Genomic DNA, 17500 nt, shown 5'->3' on the forward strand with positions numbered 1-17500 from the left:
CTCGGCATCGAGCCCAAAATTCAGCCAGCCTCAAGTGTATTTCACTGACACCGATCATTCTTTCCCCGCCACCCATCACAGATTACTGGAAGGATTGCCATCATTTGTCTGTATGTATACCAAAGTTTCATTTCACATATCTTTCCTGTGAATAACTGCGTGGTCAGTGTACGAGGAAACATTTGCAAGTTTTCCCATATGAAAACAAACCCTATTTGTTCAATAAATATTCAGAATTCAGCACCTGGTATGCACATTTGCTACAGGCCGGGGCTTCCAAGCTACTTTCAGCAAAACTCTCCTGACCACGTTGGCACTATCCAGATAGTGTCATGGCGGTCTGTGGGTGGAGCACAGGCAGCCCTTGGGAATTGTCTGGATAGTGGCGATATACAACCCCATATCCAGATAAAGTTAGGACAGCAAAAAGGCTATCCGGATATTTGCACCACCCACCATCGGGAGAAGGACACTGAATATTTTATTTAAAGACCTCCAAAACTTGATGACATGCCTCAGAAAATAGCTGAAGCTTATTACAGCTCAATATAAAACATAACATCCAGATTATATTTGGCAGCTGCAGCCGGCACTTAATCAAAAATGTCAACTGGCAGCTGACTATTGCCCCGTTTAAAAAAAAAATACCCTTGCTATTATGCAAGCCAAAATAAAGGTCGACTCCCCTTACATAACAATCCCCCCCAAAGTAACACAAGATCCTCATCTGTAAAAGTTAAATATACATATCAAAAGTCAAGTTAGTAGGTATTGCAGCATTGAAATGCATTACCCCATGCATGTAAAAATATATTACTCCCCACTCCTCCAGTTTGTTCTTGAATTCATTTCCTTAAAGTAAACCAGAATTAGAAAACTTAGACAGTACAAACACAAATTTAAACACAACACAAATAAAATAAAACCCCTTCCCCCAATCATAAGAAGTCTGTTTTTTCACAGAATACACGAAATGAGCTGCAGTGCTCCTACGGTTCTATTCCTCCATCATCGCCCAGGCCTCTTCGGCTTTCTGGTAGTATTGATTGGCTAACCTGCCCTTCATGGCTTCCATGGCTGCCTCTGCTGCTTCTGTAAACAGGTCACCTGCAAAGAGCAAAGGTCAGAGGTCAAAGACATTTCTGTTCCCACTGGACAGCAAAATCCTCCATCCTTCATTAAACAGAACAAATTAAAGGTATCAAGACCAATAAGGCAATAAGTCTGGCAAAGTGTTCTGTGGCAACACAAGCAATTGGACTGATTTTTTTCTATAGACTAGTAAGACACTGTTCTACGATATGGGTCATTAATTGAATTCCTACTTTTACATGGTGCTAGTAAATAATAGAGGGCAACCAAAAACAATTTTTTTTTTGTTGAAATCGAATCTGTAGAGACAGTGGCGTAGAAAGGGGAGGGTGAGGGGGGGCAGTCTGCCCCGGGCGCCATCTTCCTTGGGGTGCTGGCACCCCATCTCCTTTCCACCCCCCACTGCACATGTGCCTCTTCCCTTCCCCTGTACCTTTTCAACTTGCTTGCCACGTTGGCATCGGCACTCTCTCTGATGTCACTTACTGGGACCCACACCTAGGAAGTGATGTCAGGGTTTAGCACCGAAGCTGACGTGGACAGTAAGTTGGTGGCTGCTCACCCCAAAGTTAAAAAGGTGCGGGGGGGGAAGGGGGGAGAGGGCCAGGGCGCTGCTCACCCTCATTACACCACTGCTTACAGAGTGACCAAAAATGTTTTTTTTAATTTTCTGTTCCTGCTAAAACTGAATCTGCAGCTGAAATTCACTGCTCGGTTTTTAGTGCTCCAACCTAGTCTGCCCTGCCCCCACACAGGAGCAGCCACACTCTGGGACCCCTCTCCCCTACCTTACAAGGCCTGGTGATCCCCAGTTGTTCCTGCTCATGCCGGCCCAAATCTTTGTTTTTCACAGCACATTATAATAGAAATTATAAAATTGAAAAACCAACAAAAAAAATTAAATTTGAGAGTTATTTATTTAAAAAGTTCTTTAAGCTACATATGGGTAATTGTAACAATGGTGAAACCTGCTGGGTTTTTAGTGCAAATTAACTCAAAATGCAGCTCAGTAGTCGACAAGCAAAAACCATCATCCACCATCTGCAGTCGTTCTCTTTTTTTTTTTCGATTTAATTTCTGTCAGAGCTGAAAATCCAAGTTCACAAAGATAAGAAGATCCAAATGGTAACAAAGCCTTGGCTGCTTTGTAGACTACACTTTTATAGACTACTACGCTGGTTGCCAATGGAAACGCAAATAATGTTCAAATTTGCATGTATTTTGTTTCAAGCGCCTTCTTATCTTCTACCACATTTCGTACTACACAACCCCACACGGTCAACCAGAAACTGCAACGCATCTGCATACCCAAGGATCACCGGCTTGTAAATACAAATCCTTTTTGGATAGATCTTTCATGTTCCAAGCAAGCAAACAGCAATCCTCGCTGGGTAACTACATCAATAGAGCCAGGCTGACCTACAGCGCCTTTCGGAAAGTAATTAAAACCGTACTGTTTGACCGATTCATCTCCTAATCAGAAGCCACACCAAATTTATTTTTTCCTTCTGTCTATTCCTCATGAAATATGTTGTACCTTCACCATTTGCTTTCTGTAATTCGCCGATTGCCCAGCTTTATTCCCCGGGTTGCATACTTGAGATCCATATTGCATACTAGCGATTCATATTTTCCTCTTATCTATTTCTTGTGTAATAAGTTGAACCCTCACTTCTCGTATTCTGTAATTCGTTGATTGTCCAGTCCTCTTCAATGTGAACTGCCTAGAAGTCATCTGACTATGGCGGTATAGAAGAATAAAATTATTATTATTATTATTCTAGTGTCCACTTATGAAGGGAATTTTAAAAATTAAAGTAAAATTGTGGAATCTCTCGTGACACACCGAGAATCTCTTTGGTGCACTCCACTGTGCCGTGGGCACAGAGTTTTAGAAATACTACGAGATTGACTCCGGTGACCTCCAGCAGCATTTTGTCAGTGGAGATGGTAAGGGCAGGAGCAACAGGGAATCTGGATGCAAGTGCTCTGCGACACAGCGCAAACTTTCAGTTTCAGAAGGAGAACACACTGGCATTGTCCTCCAAGACCAAAACAAGGCCAAATACCAGTTTCAGCCGATTAACTGTGCAGGAAGGCACCTATTTTTCATCAATTTTATAAAGACACGTAGCTACTTTATAAAATACTAGTAGCAATGCAGCATAAACGATGCCTAGATTTTGGGTGCTGACAGCTATGCCTTCTCAGAAGGTCTAAATAGTGGCATTGCAAAGGGGGGGGCAAGGGGGATGGTCCGCCCCCTCCTCCTAACCACATGCGACCCCCTTTCCTTTCCCCCGTACCTCTAGTTGTTCGCCGCTGAGAACAACAACTTCAACGTGTTCCTTGCAAACGCATCAGCTCTCCCGCTGACGTCACTTCCGGGCGCCACGCATAAGAAGTGATGTCAGAGGGAGAGCCACCGGGGTCTCTAGGAGCACGTTGAAAGTTGTTAGTTGTGGCGGTATGGGCAAAGGGAGGAGGGAGGGGCATGTGCAGCAAGGGAAGGGCGAAGATGAGGGTGGGGAGGGGCCTCGCTACACCACTGGGCCTAAATATAAAGTATTCGAATAGCACATAAACTGTAACACCGCCCATTCCTACCCACCTCCACCTGAGCAGGTCTTCAAGTTCATGCAGGCTTGCACCATGTGTATTTTATACAAAACTCTTCACACGTATTAATCCGTGTTGTTCTTATCTGCACTATTTCCACCCAACAGATACATATGAATTAGTTTGAGCTATCTTTACTTTCTTCACAAAAAAAGACTACTATGTGGATCACATTGCTGCTGATACCACCAGATCCTCCCAAAAACTTAAACTATCCTTCCCCTCGCTAAAAGGTATTCTCTATGCAGGAAAAATTAGGGAAATCTCTCTTCTTCAGAATCACTGAGCTTTGGAATAACCTTACTGCCCCACTTTGGAATCTGGGCTCCTTCCAACTATTCCGAAAGCATCTGAAAACTAGACTATTCACAAAAATGTAATGCTCTCTTCCCTCCTACTCACCCTCCAACCTCACTAAGTTGTTTCTTCCTTATATTAAGCTCTCGTAAACCGTGCCGAGCTCTAAAATTATGGAGAGGATGCGGTATATAAACTTAAGGTTTAGATTAGATTAGCTTCATTAGGGTATTTATCTAAGATTCAGAAAAAAACTGAAGGCCTGGTTGTTTTACTCCCTTCTTTTTAATGTAACTAATTTTAAAATGAATTTTTGAGATCTTCTTAATCTTCTTTTTATTTCATTTCACCTATTTTCTACATTATACTGTAAGTCACATAGGGGTTCATTTGCAAAAAAAAAAAAGACAGACGTCCGAAAGACGGCATAAACCGGCATTTGGACGTCTTACTAGTCAAAACGTCCAAGTGGGCATTTTTGAAACTGACTTTTTAAGACGTCTTTCTGGTTGTTTTGTCTCCAGTGCATCTAAATCTTAAGGGGTGTGTTTTGGACAGGATTAGGGCGGCCTTAGCGCTTGGATATTTTACAGTGATAATCAAACATTTTACAAAACGTCTGGGACACAATTTGGGTGTATTGGGCTAGGCCTGTTTTTAAATGAATAAGGGTCGAAAAGGTACTCAAACTGACCAGATGACCACTGGAGGGATGGAAATATGACCTCCCACACACTCCCCCAGTGGTCACTGACCCCTCCAACCACCCAAATATCTGCATGAAACAGTACATATCTGTCTCTATGACAACTGCAGATACTATGGCCAGTCCTAGTAGAGCTGCAAGCAGGTCTCTGGAGTAGCCTGGTGGGCAGTGCAGTGACCCATATGCCACCCTAAATAGTATGTTTATGTTTATTTAAGACTTGATATACCGCTCCTGCATTTTACTGACCTAAGCGGTTTACAATGTATCAAACTCAAATGAAATTAGGCCCTTGAGAAAAATGACGCTATCTGTCCTGAAGGCTCACACTCTAGCTAAAGTACCTGATTAAAATAAAAATATGCAATACATTTCCAAGCTCAAAAATCAAAGAAATAGAAAATAGAAATAATGAAAGAAGATTAAAAAAATTAAAAATAAAATAAAACAAATTTAAGAGATAGAAAAGTCTCTGAAGCAGCCTGATAGCAAACAGTTATATTTTAGGGCAGGTCTTAATACAATTCCCGGCGCAGCCCACTTCACAGATCCGTTGCTGGCAGAGCTTGAGAGCATCCAAGAAATGAATATTTCTAAAACATATCCACTAAAATTGTTATATGAAATAAGTAAACCCAAATCAACACGAATCAGTACAAATTAAGGCAGATTGCGGTCTCATTTCATTCTTCAATTCGGGAGAGCCATTTGAAAAAAAAAATGTGTCTCTTAAAATTTTGAAATGATTCTTCCTTAACTCTACTGATAAATTGTTCCACAATATTGGAACCAAGTAGAAAAATGCACCATTTCTGGTTGAGGCAAGGTGAGCCTTTGAGATATGGGGAACAGCTACTCTTGTCATTTAAAGATCTCAACGAGCGACTAGATGTGTAAAATAACATTAGATTAGAGAGATATAATGGTTGTAACTCAAAGAATGCCCTATGTGCCAGCATCAGGATTTTAAATTTAATTCTAAATTCCATTGGCAACCAATGGAATTTCAAATATAATGGAGTTACACAATCGTAGATGTGTGCGCGACCTAACAGCCGAAACATGGTAGAAAGTATGAGCACACAAAACCCATTGTACTGCCAAATAGGTGTCACCTGAAGAAACTGGGGTGGGTCATATCAGTGGGATATTGATGGGTTATATAGTTCTCACCCCTTTATTGAAATGTCTGTCCTTAGATCAATCTGTTCCAACAAACTATTGCCCAATTGCTAAAATACCGTTATCCACCAAATTGAGTCCATAATCTCTAAGCAATTATCAAGTTATATAGATAGGTTTTCCATACTATCTCCATTTCAACATGGCCGAAACTACCTTTGATAAGAAGGATGGGACCGTGCGTAAGGACAGCCCCACTTCCATGAACCTAAGGAACGGCTCCTTGCAGGAAACTGGATTCTGCTTTTCTATTTTATTTATTTAGATTTATATTCTGTCCTTTTACATTCATAGTGTTACAATATAGGGTTTACATTAGAGAATGACACGGGAACAAATTTTTCCCTGTCCCCACAGGAACTCAATTTTCTCGTCCCATCCCCGTGAGTTCTTTTCCTGTTCCTGCAAACTTTGTCCTCATCTGCACAAGCCTCAAACCCTTTAAAATCATAAGTAGCAACATTCTAGAGCTCAGATTGCGATGTCATAATGCCTCATTCCACCGATGCCTAAGCTCTGTCCTCATCTGCACAAGCCTCAGACACTTTAAAATCATAAGTGTTCGACTCCTGTGTGCTTAAGGCTGAGCTTACAGGAATGGGGCAGGGACAGGATAGTGACAAAACTTGTGGGGTTGGTAAGGGGAAATTGAGTTCCTGCAGGGATTGGGAAAAATTTGTCCCCGTGACATTCTCTAGTTTACATACAGTGTGAGGTCTGTCCCAGTACAGCAGCTATGTTTTTAATCCTAGAACATATTTCTGTCTACCCCCCCTTCTATTTTTAACTATCTAAATTTCATTCAGCAAATGGGTTAGAAAAAATTAAGCAGTCTGCAGTTTTGAAAGGCTAACATTTGTCTAAACGATTCTCAAAGTCATCCAGACAAATTTGAATATCAACCCCCTGGGTGAGACTTACTGCTTAATTTAGCTTTACTGTTTGGCCACAAAAAAGGTTAAAAATGGATACAGAAACGCTTTATCAATAATAAAAAAAAAAGACAAGGGCCGATGAAGTCCTTTGAGAATACTGTACCTGATCTCTGAGGGTCTTTTTCTAAGTTGAATCCTCCAGTCATTAACATCTCTGCTTCCCGTGCCAGGAGAAGATATTTGGGCTCATCTTGAGTTCCGTCGTACTCGCCGCCCTCGTCATAATCTGTCATGTTCAGGGCCAAGTCGTACCAATTCAGCGCCTCCTGCCAGTCTTTCATTCTGTTTTATTAGCAAGATAAAGGAAAACAATCAATGTTGCAACTTGGAAACCCAATACAGTGGTACCTCGGTTTACGAGAGCACCAGTTTGCGAGTGTTTTGCAAGACGAGCAAAACATTCGCAAACTTGGTGCCTCGTAAACCGAGCTTGCCTCGCTATACGAGCGCCCCCCCCACCATGATCCGGCATCCCCCCCTCCACCGCGATCCTACGTTCCCCCCCCGAGCAGTCAATGACACTTCCTTTACCTGACTTGGCACCAGTGCCGGTGCCCGAAGATTCTCCCTCTTCCTTAAAAACAAAAGGGGCAGTCAAAGGGTCTTTGGCATACATTTTGGTTTTATCACCAGGGTATGCGGTACCTTTCTGGCAACCTTAAGACACCGATATGCAGGAGTCTATATTTAGCATACTAAAAGAACTCTCTTACAGAAATCCACAAAAGTTAGCTGTAGGCCTATTCTCTGGCGTCCATATTGGTGACCGCCTTAAAAGCGGCCACCAATCGCGCGTCAATCGCACATCGGCACCGTTTTCAGAATTGCACCCACGTGAAAGATAGGCGCTGGAAATGTATGCCAAGGTGTTCCAGGCCTATATGTTCGGCACCTACCTTCGTGCGAATTGCACCCTTGTAGGGCGCTTCAGGCTAATGATCTTTCGAGCAGGGACTGTTTTCTTATTCTTTGCGACTCTGTACAGCGCTGCTTGCATCTGGTAGCTCTATAGAAATAACTAACAGTAGTAATGCCTACTTTGGCGTTCAGTGGCCTAAAGCACCTATGTGGGTTCTGGAAGGCACTTCCTACATCACCGTTTTTCACCGTTTCTAACAGCGTTCTTCAATTAACTTAGGTGCCGGTTTGAGAATTTTACCCCATTATGCCACCGTCACGGAACAACTGGGCTACGAAAATCAAGTGAAACGATTTCAAATACTTTGGCTCTTGGACGACAGGGTCCCGAGAGCAGAACTGTATAACCAGGCTGTGACCTGAGAGGGGAATCGGAGAAATGCCGAGAGGAGAAAGATGGTTTTGGCATTCAACCCTCCCCTCCCATCGACAAGGCGTTAAAGCTATACAGTGACCACCATGGGCTCCTTTTGCAAAGCCGCGCAGGCGGTTTTAACGCACGCACCGATTAGCACGCGCGAGTCGGAAATCTACCGCCTGCTCCAAAGGAGGCGGTAGCGGCTAACGCATGCGGCAATTTAGTGCGCGCTATTCTGTTCGTTAAGGCCCTAGCGCGGCTTTATAAAAGGAGCCCTATGTACCCACTGCTATTTGATGGACTATGCCAAAACGCTGTTCTAACAAGCCCGAAGCACACAAAACCAAATTGCCACTTTTCCTTCCTATGGTGGTGCAATAGTGAATTCTCTCTTAGAGCATTTCTCGTTCCATCTCTATTATGTAGCCTTCGTTTCAGTCCCAGTGTATGTCCCACAGTTAAATAATTTAAACTTTGCTCCCTTCCCAGAATCCCCTCCCCCCAATTTAGAAAACCAACCATGAAAGTCTAATGTTCTCTCAATGGCCTACTTTCCTCAAAAGTTTGGTTAAGCTAGGTGCATCAATTTAAAAGGATATTAATGCATAGTATCTACCCTTTTTTTTTGCCTCAAGTCAATCTGGATAGAGAAAGCAATAGGCCCCTGTTCCCCAAATCACTATGGTTGAGATACCTGTCCGAGCCAAGGTTTGCGCCAGTGTCGTAGGATCTGGCGACGTGGATCATAGACGGCCTGTCCCCGGCTTCTGCTGCCATCAGCAAATAGTTGAATCCTTTTCTCCTGTTTTCCTCTGTAGCCTGCAGAAGCGAGGAGCAGAAAATGACCAAATTAGTCAACAGATAACTTCAGCTGTTGCATGGCAAACCCAAATGGTTTGACCTCTTATACTGGAACGGCACTGCAGAATGGAGTATGACAACAGTTCTCCCGCGACATATTCATGGGAGACTTAACCTGACATAGCACCTTCATTTCATATCACTTATGGCGGAATCTGTTCTTAGTTTGGCCCCGCCCCACAATTGGAGCATATCGATCTTGATGTGACTGACATTAAGCAGCCAGGGCATGACCTATAGTGCCTCCTGGACATGCCATTGCCTCCCCCCCCCCCCCCAGTGTAATTTTTTGTAAAATGGAGTAATATGTTCAGATTTTTTTAGACCAAAACTCAATCGTATCGCTGTGTTTTGAATAATTCTCAATCTCTTGATGGGTTTTTTTTAAAATAGGATCCTAAGTAGATGATATTACAATAATCCAAAGTATTCAATATGAGAGACTGAACCCGAAACCTGAAAAATCAATGTATGATTTTAAAGAACGCAATTTCCCAAAGAGTGTGATAACACTTTTTAACCAGAATATCCGTATGAGCCACAAACGTTAACGACTGATCTAAAGTAACGCCTAAGATTTTTATAGTGGGGTTAATGATGTAATTTCTCCCATTCAGTATTAAATGGGTGGTGGAAGAGGCAACAAAAACAGGAAAAGACCGCAGATAAAACTGCAAATGAAGCCTGGCTTATTTATTTATATTTCTAAATCATTTGTCATAGGGAATGGGGAAGGCTCTGACTGGCTTGAAAACACCAAACGAGGAAGCAGCCAGGAGGGAAAACAAAACAAAACCAAAAAAAAACACAGACACAATACTTTTGGGGAGTATTCCAACGTACTTCAACGTTGACATCGGTAAGAATGTGATGTGGGAGTTGGGAATACATGAGCCCCAGGCCGACTATAGCTTCCAGTTCACCACAGTGGGCCGCATGCTCCAGGTGAAAAATGGCGGATTCTTGGTCCCACTCTTTGTCTTTGTCACAGAAGCGTCCACCTTCGTGGTAGCGAACCATAGCCAAGTGAACCTAAGAACAGAACTGGCGTCATTACCATGTGGAAACTATGAAAAAAAAATATCACCATTTCAACCTTGCTGAAAAAGCAACTACTTCTCTCAGTTCAATTTACATAGTAATACATTTCTTTTTTAAAGTTATACAGACTTTTTAATTAAGCTGTAATGTTTGCCCTGCAGTCCTGAATGCCCTCTGCCCCCTGGCAGAGATAGATTAGCAGCTCTCTGCCAGAGATTCAGTAATGCTTAACAGCTAACAAGGGATAAAAGTGGGGGCAGTGATGTAGTAAAAGGGGGGGCGCAGTCTTGGTAGGGGTGCTGGCACTCCGCCCCCCTGCTCCTTTCTGACCCCACTGTCACACGCATGTGCCCCTTCCCTATAATTTTCCCTGCACAAGCGGAATTACGAACTTGCTGCCTGAGTTGGTGTCGCTTCTCTCCGACTAGACACGTGTCTAGGAAGTGACATCAGAGGGATAGCCGACATGACAAGGGCAGCAAGTTCGTGAATTTGGTCCCACCTGGAAAATTAAAAAGGGAAGGGGGAAGGGAGCGCATGCACGGCAGGGGGGGTTGGGAAAGAGGGGGGCAGAGAAGAGGACCAGGCGCCACTCTCCCTAGCTACGACACTGAGTGGGAGGATGGAGCCATTTTGAGTATGTGCTACCATTTTTTTTTTTTTTTTTTTAAAGATGTCAGTCTTCAAGCTACTCGCGTATTTCAGCCTTACACCTTGCTTGCTTCCTCATTAGAGTGTGTGTGTTTTACTTTTATCTTATTTTTGGCTTTGACTGAAGTCTCTGTGCCCCTTCCTGAAGCTGTTGCCCCTGACAACCGCCTACTCTTGCTTTACGGTTGTCTGCAGGTAACTTTTCACCTGTTGCCTCTGCAAGAATAGGCAGGATGGACGTACATACATTCTTTTTCAAAATTTCCTAAGGAAAAAGTGTCCACACACATCTGCATCTGCCCCATCCCAACTTTAAGCAACTTTTATCTCCCTCTCACCCCCTCCGTGTACCTGTTAAGTCCCTGGTGGTCCAGCGGTGAACCGCAGCAGGAGCGTCCTTCCTTCGCTCCTGCCCGTGCAGAGCCGCTAGCTGATTGGCTGCTGTGAATTCTCGCACACAATTGACGATATCCTTTAAGTGGTATGTGTTGCTTGGCAACGTGCCCTTAGCCCGTCTTATGATTGCCCCTCTTATAGTTGCATGTTAAAGCACTTACATGTCACCTTACAGAACAGTGCCTACTGCCAATTAATGCCCCACTTACAAGCAGCTGGTTACCAAACTGTCCTTTTGCAACTAAGAAAGAGCAGAGAAGCTCATCACCTTCCCGAGAATTGACTTTCCAATTTTCTTTTCAAGTTCCAGAGCGTTCAGCCTCTGCACCTCCACTGCAACACAGGAGGGTCGATGAACGTGAACCCGTGAGGAATGATATAAATTCCACTTCTCCACGCTGACCTAAAAGAAAGCAGCATTCGAAATTAAGGAGTCACAAGATTCACACTGCCACAGGCTTTTTACCACACAAAGCCAGCCAGCTAAGATTGCCAACTATCGGCAAATTTGTACACCGAAGACTTTAGTTCAAAGCTAGTATGTTAGTGTCTCGGTAATAAAACAAACAAATCAATGGTTTAAACACAAACGTACACATGGGTGTCGTTCCATTCCAGTTTCAACCCCAGAGTCAAGGCAGCAATAGATACTTTATTGCACAGCACAAGCGGGCCAAAATAATAAAAGAAGAAAAAAAAGCCACGACCATGTTTCCCAAGAGCATATTAAACGCAGGATATCATGGAACCGGCATTTAAAGGAATTTGTAGCTAAGCTAATGATAATATTAGTATATATAGAGATATGAGAGGATGGTTGCTGAAAATTGCTAATAAGATTGTTAGAATAAGCTGCTGATTGCCCTTTCTTGCTTTATAGAGGGAAATCCTTGAAACAGCCTACGTCGGAGTATGTGCCCCTAAATGAGTACTGTTTACATTAAATTATAAATTATAGATAAGAGCACTATTAAGCACTTTATGAAAATAGAAAATGGACCAATGACGAGGCTGGTGCTTATAAACTGTGCGTGTCAAAACTTTATAGTATTGAATGTTCAAAACCAAGATGTCTTACTATCAAGCGATGAATACCAGTACATTTTCTTTTTGTTCATTGGACAGTTCGGGTCATATGATAGGGGGGGTTCTTTATCAGCTCCACTCTGAACGCCTTGGATAACTTTGCCACGGACTAGTGTTATGTTATAAATCCCGGATAATTCTGGAAAATATAACATCAAATAGTTGTTTTCTATGTTTTTTTACCCGGTTTGCTGATTTATTGATTATCTTGCAGCTCTTCATGTCCCCGACCCTGAAGAAAACCTTGAAACGCGTCGGTGGGGAATGAAGCAGACCCGGTTCAAAAGCTAAGTCACTTTAATGCACAGAATATTCAAAAATGTTTGCTTTTAGATAATATCGTCACTTTATAAATTATTAATCACAGTACGTAAATAAGTGCACATTAGTTCAAAAATATCACATAATATAATGTTCCAGTGAGGATGTGTGACCACACTATTCCTTGGTGTGGCATTCTGAGGAGCATATGTGATTTGAACATGTGAATTGTGGTGTAAAGTGGTGTACTGGTATTCATCATTTGAAAGTAAAACTTTATAGTACACACAGGGGCACCACTGAGGTCCCAGAGAGAGAGTGATGTTTAAGGTAGAAGGTCTCAAAATAATAAAGGCCAAAAATACGCTAAAGAGAGACTCAAATACGTCTGTCAGTTTATGTGCATAATTTGGAAACAGCACGTTGTTTGACAAAGATTTAATTTCTTGAAACTTTATGGACTAGAAACAATTCCGTCAAAATCACTAACACAAAAGCTTTTTGTAAAAAGCACTGTGGAGCTTTTTGAAAGTGTACATTTTTTTTGCTTTAACAATTTTTTTTCTGAGAGTCCATCCCCATTGTAAAATATGAAAATACTGGTTAAGAAATGCACTATTTCACATTATGCAAAATGCACCCTCGGAGCTTTTTGGAACTTTTCTTCACCCTTGAATTTAGGGGTCCTTTTATTAAGGCGCACTAAATCAGTTAGCGCGCCTTAATAAAAGGACCCCTTAAGTCTCAGGCCCTCTTTCACTAAGGTGCGCTAATCGATTAGCGTGCACTAATCGATTTAGCGCGTGCTAAAACGCATGCATGTTAATCTATGGACGCGCTAGCATTTAGCATGCGCTAATCAGTTAGTGCACCTTAGTAAAAGAGGGGGTTAGTGTGTGAGAGATGAGCCCTTCTAAACACAGCTCCTAAGAGACATTTTCATCAGGTACAAAGAAATGGAACCCAGCAGGATATTCTACCCTCCCCCATTTCTTCTTTCTGACCCTTCTCTATTTTTCTCACCAACCTCAATCCTTCATCCAATGATTCTTCCTTCAACCCAATTTGTCTCTCCCCCTCTGTCTTCTCAGAACCCAGTCTCCTCCTCCTTCTCTTCTTCAATGCAACTTCTTTCCCTCCAATTCCTAACTCAGGGCTAGAGGTCTGCACGGGAACGGAGATCGCGGGAATCCCCCCCTAACCCACGGGACTCCCACGGGGACCCCCCTCTGGCCCACGGGACTCTGACGGGGACCCCCCCTCTGGCCAACGGGACTCCCACGGGGATGGAAGGCTTTAGAAGCAGGGTTCATCCATATAATATAATGGACACGTCAGCCTTAGTAAAAGAGGGGGGGTTTATAAGTTAATTACCTGAACAGAAAACAAAAAAAGGGTTCCACCAAAGAGATTCCACAAAGAAAACAGCAAAAGAAACTGTGGAATTGATGATCCTGTCAGAAGTAATTGCTGCTTTTTATGGGGACGGGCGGGGATGGAGGTAATTCCTTGCGGGGATGGGTGGGGACGGAGAGGATCCTGGTGGGGACGGGTGGGATTTCTGTCCCCGTGCAACTCTCTACACAGGGCCAGATTCTCAAAGTTCTGGCAACCCGGTAAAAATAGCAGGTTGGGAGTGATTTTTTTTATCAGGTGATGCTCAGCACAGATAGTATGCAAATTATATGCATGTTATTTGTGCAGAGTGGCCTGGTAAAAGGGGGGGGGAGGGGCATCTGCTCAGAAGAACAAATTGTTAAGCACGGCTCTTTCCCCTGTCCCTTGCCTACTGCAAAGTCCCAAACTCTTCTCTTTTCTCCTGCCCGCGATCAGCTGAGCCCGCACAGTCATCGCAACTTCGTATCAGCTCAGCTGAGCGCAGCTCTTCAAGCAGTTTAGGACCTCCCCCTCCCCCCCAAAAAAGCTAAAAATGGGCACAGCTGTTGTGCGTGTGTGTCCTGCGCATAAGGCAGGTCTTGAGAATTTTGCCGTGTAAAAGGGGTGGGGGGTGTTCCCTTTTGTGCATCACAAAGACAGCTCATTTAAATACTAATGAGCTCCTTCTAATGCATTTGCATAGGGTTCTCAGTGGCTGCTACCGGAATCTGTAAATGCCCCCAAGAACCCTTCTGAGCATCAAAGGCTGAGTTTCCGAGCCTGCAAGACTGATTTCGAAGTGTCTCATTGGCATAGAAAGCTTTTGAGAATCTGGCTCTCAGCCTGTTCCCCTCCTCTCAAACTCTGATGTGAGCTAAGATATTACAAAAAACGAAAAACAAAACAAAAACTGCAGGAAATGTACAAGATGCAGGCACTATTTATTGCAACGTCAATGGTATACAACCTTATTACCAACCAGAGGACCCGACACGGTCCGTGTTTCGGAAAACACACCTTCTTCAGGGGTCCATGGTAAATAAGGTATTGAAGGTATTGAAACACACAGCAGTGAATAGCACAAACAAGTGCCGCCATAAAGCACAGTTATTTACCGTAACCGGTGTTATCCAGGGACAGCAGGCATATATTCTCACATGTGGGTGACGTCATCTACGGAGCCCCCATGCGGACAGCATTTCAAGCAAACTTGATTGAAGATTCAAGCTTGCTGGCTGCACCACGCATGTGTGCCTCCTGCTCCACTAGAGGGCGCATCCCCTCCTCGTGGTCTCCAGTTCACATGTCCAGCAAAGAAGCCAACCCTGGGGAGGTGGGCGGGTTGTGAGAATATATGCCTGCTGTCCCTGGATAACACCTGTTACGGTAAGTAACTGTGCTTTATCCCAGGACAAACAGGCATGATATTCTCACATGTGGGTGACCTCCAAGCTAACTGATAAGGGATGGAGGGAGGTTGGCAATTCAAGAAAATAGGTTACGTAAGACCGATTGGCCAAACCGGCCATCGCTCCTGGACAGTGTATCCAGGCAGTAGTGTGAGGTGAAAGTATGAACCGAAGACCACGTGGCAGCCTTGCAGATATCCTCGATAGGCGTGGACCTGAGGAAAGCTATCGAAGCTGCCATCGCTCGGACCTTATGTCCCGTGACTCGGCCATGCAGCGCGAGACCAGCCTGAGCGTAGCAGAAAGAAATACAAGCAGCTAACCAGTTGGACAGGGTGCGCTTGGAAACTGGGCGCCCCAACCTGTTGGGGTTGAAGGACAAAAACAACTGGGGGGCTGTCCGATGGGACTGGGTGTGTTGGAGGTAGAAGGCCAACGCCCGCTTGCAGTCGAGAGTGTGAAGCGCCACCTCTCCGGGATGAGAGTGGGGCTTGGGGAAGAACACAGGTAGAACAATGGACTGGTTGAGATGAAAATCAGACACCACCTTAGGCAAAAACTTAGGGTGAGTGCGGAGGACCACCTTGTCATGGTGGAATACCGTGAAAGGTGGGTCCGTCACCAAGGCCTGCAGCTCGCTAACCCTCCGAGCAGAAGTGAGAGCGAGTAGGAAGATCACTTTCCAAGTGAGGAACTTAAGATGACACTTATCCATAGGCTCAAATGGAGGTTTCATCAGTTGAGCTAGAACCACATTGAGATCCCAAACCACCGGAGGCGGTTTGAGGGGAGGATGAACATTCAGGAGCCCCTTCATGAAACGGGAAACTAAGGGATGGAGTGAAAGAGCCTTCCCTTCCAGGGGCTGATGAAAGGCAGCAATGGCGCTGAGATGGACTCAAATGGAATTGGTCTTCAGGCCAGAGTGAGATAAATGGAGTAAATACTCCAGAACCAAGGTCACAGGGACCGACACCGGGTCCTGGCGGTGAGAGGAGCACCAGGACGAGAATCTAGTCCACTTCTGAGAATAGCAGAGTCTGGTTGAGACCTTCCGAGAAGCCTCCAACACGTCCCTGACCGACTGAGAAACAGGGAAGGAAGTCAAGGGGAAAGAAACCAAGCAGTCAGATGAAGAGACTGAAGATTGGGATGTAACAGTGAACCCCGACTCTGAGATAGCAGAGAGGGAAAGACAGGCAGAAGCAGAGGTTCCCTGACACTGAGTTGAAGTAGTAGGGAGAACCAAGGCTGGCAGGGCCATCGAGGAGCGATCAAGATCAGAGTGGCCCTCAGAGATTTTAGATGGACCAGCGTCCTCAGAATCAGAGGAAATGGCGGGAACGCATAGAGGAACTTTCCCTCCCAATCTAGGAGGAAGGCATCGGCCTCGAGACGGTCCGGGGAGTATATCCTTGAACGGAAGAGAGGCAGTTTTTGATTGTCGGGGGAGGCGAACAGATCTATCTGGGGAGTCCCCCACGTGTCGAACACCTGTCGCAGCACCTGAGAATGCAGGGACCACTCGTGTGGCTGGAGGAGGTGGCTGAGCCTGTCCGCCAGGCAGTTTTGTTCCCCTTGGATGTAAACCGCTCGAAGGGAGATGTTTTGGGAGACCGCCCACTCCCAGAGCTGTAGAGCTTCTTGGCAGAGGGACCAGGACCCGGTCCCTCCTTGCTTGTTTACGTAGTACATCGCCACCTGGTTGTCCGTACGGACGAGAACCACCCGGTCGTGAAGCAGGTGTTGGAAGGCCACCACGGCGAGGTAAATGGCCCGGAGTTCCAACACGTTGATGTGGCAGCGACGGTCCTCTGCGGACCACAGACCTTGAGTGCGGAGACCGTCCACATGAGCCCCCCAAGCGTACTCCGACGAGTCCGTGGTTAGGACCTTGTGGTGTGGAGGGGCGAGAAAGAGCAAACCCTTGGAAAGATTCGAAGAGTCGGTCCACCAACGGAGCGATCTTCGCAAGGAAGGAGTCACTATCACGTGGCAGTTGATCGGGTCCCGATCCTGTCGCCATTGTGATGCCAAAATCCACTGTGGTAACCGCAGATGAAGGCGAGCAAGCGGGGTAACGTGGACTGTGGAGGCCATATGGCCGAGGAGCGTCATTATTTGTTGTGCCGAGACCGAGTTCGATCTCAAGACTTGTCGGCTCAGGTTTACCAATGCCTCCCGACGCTGAGGGGGGAGGAAGGAGCGAAGGCGGACCGTGTCAAGCATGGCCCCGATGAATTGTAAGGACTGAGAGGGGCGTAGCTGGGATTTTGGGAAGTTTATCTCGAACCCCAGACACTGAAGGGAA

General features: G+C 44.9%; 1 protein-coding gene across 4 annotated transcripts in view; it reads right to left on the bottom strand.

Annotated features, from left to right (window-relative positions):
- EEF2K (eukaryotic elongation factor 2 kinase) overlaps window positions 1-17500 on the bottom strand; it is an 85199-nt gene continuing 67699 nt past the window's right edge. For all 4 annotated transcript variants that reach the window (XM_033963432.1, XM_033963433.1, XM_033963434.1 and 1 more), the window contains 5 exons: window positions 11325-11459; window positions 9812-10000; window positions 8802-8926; window positions 6935-7113; window positions 1-1107 (listed from right to left, as the gene is read on the bottom strand). In XM_033963432.1, the coding sequence (XP_033819323.1) occupies window positions 998-1107; window positions 6935-7113; window positions 8802-8926; window positions 9812-10000; window positions 11325-11459 (738 nt within the window). In that variant the 3' untranslated portion in view covers window positions 1-997. The remainder of the gene's footprint in view (window positions 1108-6934; window positions 7114-8801; window positions 8927-9811; window positions 10001-11324; window positions 11460-17500) is intronic.

Source organism: Geotrypetes seraphini, chromosome 11 (genome assembly GCF_902459505.1).
Source record: "Geotrypetes seraphini chromosome 11, aGeoSer1.1, whole genome shotgun sequence".
NCBI lineage: Eukaryota > Metazoa > Chordata > Amphibia > Gymnophiona > Dermophiidae > Geotrypetes > Geotrypetes seraphini.